A 6,644-nucleotide genomic window follows, 5' to 3' on the forward strand; every position below is an offset into this window, starting at 1 on the left:
TATTAGAACATTTTTTTTACACTAAAAATTATTTTTCCATTCAAATTATAATTTTCCTAAAAACTTTTTTTTCTTTACTATAAAATCTTTTTTTGCTAAAAACAAAAAAAATTGTATTGAAAATTCGTCTGTTTAGATAAATTCAAATCAGTTTTATTTAACATTTTCTAAAAGTTTTTATTTTAATTTTAATTCCATGATTCCAAAACATTCCAACAGATTTTACAAATGGTAAAAGAACATTGAAAGTTTTTGAGGCCATTAAATTTTTATTCCAATTTTTACAAGTTTTTACAAAATTTCGAGAATAATTAAAAATTTGAACAGCTTTAAAAAAACGTAAAACAAGATGTAAATTTATGAAGATTTCGAACAAAATTTTTGAAAAATTAAATTGAAAGGAATGTTAAAAAATATTTTAAAACATTGTGAAATATTTCCACAATTGTTAAAAATGAATCCGGAAGATTTTAAGATAATTTTAGGAATAGATTGAAACAGTTTAATAGATATTTAGGATTTTAAAAAGATTTGAAGTGATTAATAATATTTTTAAACTTTGAAGCATTTTCAAAAATTTATAAAATCTTTTAAAATGTTTTCCAAGTGTTCAATAGTTCCAAATATCGTTTATACAAATTCAAGTTTTTTCTTCAATTTGGTATAATCCTGTAAAATAGACAAAAAATCTTCGAAATTTTCTAGATTCTTTTTCGACATATCTGAAATCATCAAAAATAGTTATTACAAATTTTTGTTTTGCCTCAAAAATTATTTTTTTCCTTCAAGTTATAACGACTTAAAATTTATTTATTTATTTATTTTTGTATCTTTTCAAAACTTCGAAAACCTTTTGTAACATTTAAAAATCATGTTAAATATTCTCTTCAAATTCATTTTTCAAGATACAGAATCACTTTGAATATTCTCAGGAATCCTAATACAACTTTTTCATTACCTTGAAACTATACAAAACCTTGAAAAAAAAACCACTTTAAAATTGTATTTCGAAATCTGCAAAAATCTACATTTTATTTGATGTTTTTAAAAATATTTTCAATTATTTTATTATTTTTTTATTTCTATAAAAACTCCTAAATACGTTTTAAAATCATTTAAACTTCTCCTGATACTTTGAGAAAATATTGCAAATTTTAAAAAAAATTCCTGAAAATCTTTCAGTCTTAAAATAAATTTATTCAAATAAAGTCATTAAAAAATTTTAAAAAATGGTATTCTAGTCAAACTTGTTTAAATCCCTTAACATTTTTTTTCCAAAGCTTCAAAAATCTACATTTTTTTAAATTCGTTAAAAGCATTTTAAGTTTAAAATTATTTTTATATCTTTTAAAAACTTCCAAAATCTGTTGTAATGTTTCGAAATCTTCTTCAATATTTTCTTAAAATTAATTTTTCAAAATAAAGTATCACTCTTAATATATATTTTTTCAATGTTTCCAAAATTTTGTAATTTTAAAAAATTTTAAAAGTTGGCTTTAAAATCTTCGAAACTGTTTTCAATATTTTAGGAAATCCTTCTAAATGTTTCAAAAAATTTTTATGTATTTTCTTAAAATTAGTTTACCAAAATAAAAAATCACGTCAAATCCTTCAAAATTAAAGAAAAAAACAATTCAAAAGTTTATTTTACAATTTACAATATTAAAAAATCTTTGTAGTATCTTTTAAAAACCTTGGAAATCTTTTGTAATGTTTAAAAATCATGTTCAACATTTTCTTCCAATTCATTTTTCAAGATGAAGCACCGCTTTTAATATCTATTTTTTCAGATTTCAATTTTTCTAAAATGTTGTAATTTTGCAAAATATAAAAACTTTTGAGACTCTTTTTCAAAATTTCAGGAAATCATTTGAAATGTTTTACAATCTTATTATATATATATTTTTAAGTAGTTTATCAAAATAAAAAATAAATTAAAATTTTCCTCAAAATTTTAAGAAACAATTCAAACATTTTATTTAAAAATTTTGAAAAATCTTGATAAAAATTAAATTACATATATCAGGGTGGCCATTTTAATCACACAAAAAAAATTCCGGTCATTATTTCCGGTCTTCTAAATATCTCTTCAACTTCCTCGAATTTTTCTATGAATTTAAAGGCGTTGCATATTTATTACGCATCAAAAATCAACAATTTTACTTGTAAATTAAATTTTTTCAAATATAAAATTGTAAAATTTAAAGTTTAATTTTTTGTGTGGTTTTGAATACTTGATTTGTAACTACTATTTTTACATGAATAATCAACTGTTTCTAAATATTAAGCAATTACTATTTTTCTGAATTAAAAAATGTTAAATTATCAAATTTTAGAATAAAAAAATATTTTAAATTTAATAAAAGCCTTTAATTATGAATATATTTTTTTTAAGTTATATTAAAATTAAAAGTAGTTTATAAAGTTTTAATCAACCGTTTACATTGATTTAACTACTAAGATTTTCCAATTGTAGCAGTTTAATTTTTAACGATAAATCTGGAAATGCTCAAATTTTGAACTGATTCCGAATCATCTTGTAAAATCAATTATTATTTACTTGCTAATCCTTAATGTTTAGTTTAATCCTTAATGCTTAGTTCAATCTTCAAATAATTATAATTATTATTCACATTTGATCAACTAAAAAAGGTTTTTTATCCAAAATTTTCGATTTTAAATCTGAATTTTAAAGTTCTTTAATTGGAAAATGTACACTTAACAATTAAAATCTAAAATGGATAATTTGTAAGTGAAAGATTTATGAATTACGCGTTGTAAACTGAATGATTTTATAATTTAAAAACATAAAGATTCAAATAATTAAAAAAACACATTTGAAATTAAACTTGGACATTTTTTCCCTAAAACTTTGTAAAATTCCCGGTCGAAAAATAAATTTACTGTTATATATATAATATTATATTATAAATTATTATATCTTATATATATAATATTTTGTAATGTTTAAAAATCTTGCTAAACATTTGCTTTCAATTAATTTTTAAAGATAAAGCATCGCTTTTAGTATCCATTTTTTCATATTTCAATTTTTCTAAAATTTTGTAATTTTGCAAAGTGTAAAAAGTTTGCTTAAATTCTTCGAAACTCTTTTTCAAAATTTCCGGAAATAATTTTAAATGTTTAAAAATGTTATTATATACATTTTTTAAATTAGTTTATCAAAATAAAAAATAAATTACAATCTTCCTCAAAATTTAAAGAAATAATTCAAAAAATTTATTTTAAAATTTGGAAAAATCTTGGTAAAAATTCAATAACCCTACCTAGCATTTGGCCGTGATACGCCGATACTGCCACTTCGAGATCTTGCAGGACCAGCAGGAGCACTACTGGACAGATGCTGAGCAGTGTGATTTGGTCTGTAGGACCCAGGAACATCCATAGGAGCACTGGGCGGAGGTGGTCCCTGGGGAAAAATATTCTGCACATGGGGACGACTTTCTGGTCGCATCGACGTCATCGTCATCTGCTCGTCCACTTCCTCAATCACTCCTATCCTCATCGACCCCCCTGCAACTGAAAAAGACCCGAAAATAATGTAGCGTTAAAAAAAAAATCTCAAATCAGAGGCGACGGAGTCTTAGGGGTACAGGGGATAATGCCTCCCCCAGAAATCGACCAGGAAGGGGCCAGAGGACTGATTTGATCCCCTCTCAAATTGAATTATTAAATTCATCATTTAGTTTGAATTTTTTTGAAAATCTTTGCAAAATAATTGAAATATTTTCGAAATATTTGAAATCTTTGTAAAATCTTTGAGAAATCATTGTAATCTTTATAAAATATTTGGGAAAAGACTGGAATTGTTTTGCACTCTTTGAAATCTATCTGAAATTTTCATGAAATATTTTTAAACTATCTGAAATATTTGAAACCTTTAGGAAATCTTTGTCAAATCTTCCTGATAACTTTGGAAATCTTTGCAAAATATTTGGTAATATTAGTAAAATCATTGAAATCTTCAAGAAATCAATTTTGGCTTTGTGAAATGTTTCTAATCTATTCGAAATCTTGGCAAAATCATTAAAATTATTATGAAATCTTCAGGAAATCTTTGAAGTATTCATGCAATCTTTGAAATATATCAAAAATCTTTGCGAAATATTTAAAATCTTTGTAAAATCTTTGGGAAATCATTGTAACCTTTCAAAAATATTTGGGAAATGATTGAAATCTTTATGCATACTTTGAAATCTATTTAAAATTTTCATGAAATATTTTAAATCTATCAGAAATATCTTAAATCTTTGGAAAATTATTGAAAACTTTGCGAAATCTTCCTGATAACTTTGGAAATCTTTGCAAAATATTTGAAATATTTGGTAATATTAGTAAAGTTATTAAAATCTTCGGGAAGTCATCTTTGCCTGTGAAATCTTTTTAATCTATCCAAAATTTTTGCGAAATCATTCAAATCTCTATGAAATCATTGAAATCTTCACGCAATCTTTGAAATCTATCTGCTATCTTTGGGAAATCATTAAAATATTTGTAAAATCTTTCTGAAAGCTTTAGAAATCTTTGCGAAATATTAAAAATATTTTTGAAATGTCTGATAATATTTTGTGAAATTATTGAAATCTTTGTGAAATCAGTGAAATATTTGTTCACTTTTTAAAATCTATCTAAAAATCTTGTGAAATAATTGGAATCTTTCAAATCTATCAAAAATCTTTGCGAAATATTTGAAATTTTCTTTTAACTTTGTGGAATCATTGAAATCTTTGTGCGCTCTTGGAAATCTATCAGACATTCTTGTAAAATTATTAAAATCATCGTGAAATCTCTGCAAAATATTGTTAATAGTTTTAAAATATTCGATATTTGTGAAATCATAGAAATCTTTGTGAAATCATAGAAATCTTTGTGAAATCATTAAAATCATTATAAAGTCTTTCTGAAAGCTGGAAATTTTTGAAAAATATTTCAAATATAAAGAAGTGTTTGTGGACTCTCTGAAATCTATCTGAAACTTTTGTGAAATGATTGAAATCTTTGAAAGTTATCTGCATATCTGCAATCTTTGTGAAATATTAGAAATATTTTTCAAATAGCTGATAATATTTGTGAAATTATTGAAATCTTTATAAAATCACTGAAATCTTTAGGCACTCTTTGAAATATATCCAAAAAATTTTGTTAATTTTTGGAAAATCATTAAAATCTTTTTGTGCTCTTAGAAATATATAAAAATATATATGAAATCTTTACGAAATATTTGTGCATTTTTTAAAAATCTTTTGCAATTCATTCAAAGCTTTGCGCAATCTTGGAAATCTATCTGAAACCTTTGCGAAATATTTGAAATCTTTGTGAAATCATTGAAAATCCTTGGAAAATATTTGAAATACTTTTGAAATATTTTACATTTGTAAAATAAGTTAAATCTTTGGGAAATCATTTAGATCTCTGCAAAATTTTTGCGAAATTTTCTAAAACTCTGGAAAATCACTCAAATCTTTGTGTACTCTTGGAAATATATTTTTAATCTTTGCGAAATAATTGAAATCGTTGCGAAATTATTTAAATATTTGAGAAATCATTGAAGTCTTTGTGAAATCTTCTAAATATATCCGAAATCTGTGCTAAATATTCGAAATCTTTGAGAAATTATTTAAATCTTCGCAAAATATTTGATAATATTTGTCAAATCTGTCAAAAAATTATTGATATGATTTATATAAATTTTTTTACATCGTATAATATTATTATCCTATGTACAAATTGTACCACTTATTATTAAAAGTCCATGCCTCTGCCCCCGCCTTAAAAAAAGGCTCCGCCCGCTTCTGCCTCAAACTGAATATTAATTAAAAATAAATTTGGCTAACCTGGCCCCCGCTGATTTTGAAGGGAAGCAGCAGAACCCGAGTTGGCGAGTCTACCGGGTGTTTTTGTTCCACTTCCACTGGTCCCATCGGGCCTGTCCTCCTTGCTGAATAATCTTTTAAGGACGCTTGTAACACTTCCCACCCTCGTCATGGATCCACCAATCATACTTGGCGTCGATCCCATGCTCATATTTCTGTCTCTGTTACTGATTCTGCTTGCGCTCCTAAAAAAAAAAAATACGTAACCAATTAGGGAGCGTACTTAAGGTCATGTGACGCGTGAGTCACGTGACCAGATTTCTACCTTACCGACACTCTTTTTATTTCCTAACTTATTTTCAGACGCAGCGCTACATCGAGTTGAAAATCTGGGATGATAAATAAGAAGTACTGAAAAAGGTGGGTCTGGTCCTAAATTTTAATAATTTGCGCATCTTAAAACAAAATGGTGATCCCTTACTGTCCTAAGTTGATTAGTTCCTAATATCTCCAGCGTGGCGTTAGTTGTCCCACCCCTGTTCTTGCATTGTAGGCCATGGGACTAGAGCCACTTTTTAAAAAGTTTTTCAGTAAATAACATGTTCCTTTCATTGACATTAAATCAATTTTATTTATGTTTTTTTTTATTACACCATTAAGCCATTTCCCTTTCGAGGTAGGCGTGACTCACTCGGCAGGGGAAAGGAATAGTGTGCGGAAGGGATAGAGATTTTTCAGATTGATCCAGAATTCTCGTGCTATTTAAGTAAATAACACGTTCGTTCCGCAACACTGCTCCGACCCAGGTTG

At 25.7% G+C, this 6,644-nt stretch overlaps 1 protein-coding gene across 1 annotated transcript in view; it reads left to right on the plus strand.

The window, feature by feature from the left end:
* LOC117170010 (bestrophin-4-like) overlaps positions 1 to 6,644 on the plus strand; it is a 66,977-nt gene that overhangs the window by 54,277 nt on the left and 6,056 nt on the right. Inside the window, exons 7-8 of the mRNA XM_033356524.1 lie at positions 3,390 to 3,562; positions 5,878 to 6,057. Of these exons, the coding sequence (XP_033212415.1) occupies positions 3,390 to 3,562; positions 5,878 to 6,057 (353 nt within the window). The remainder of the gene's footprint in view (positions 1 to 3,389; positions 3,563 to 5,877; positions 6,058 to 6,644) is intronic.

Source organism: Belonocnema kinseyi, chromosome 3 (genome assembly GCF_010883055.1).
Source record: "Belonocnema kinseyi isolate 2016_QV_RU_SX_M_011 chromosome 3, B_treatae_v1, whole genome shotgun sequence".
Lineage (NCBI taxonomy): Eukaryota > Metazoa > Arthropoda > Insecta > Hymenoptera > Cynipidae > Belonocnema > Belonocnema kinseyi.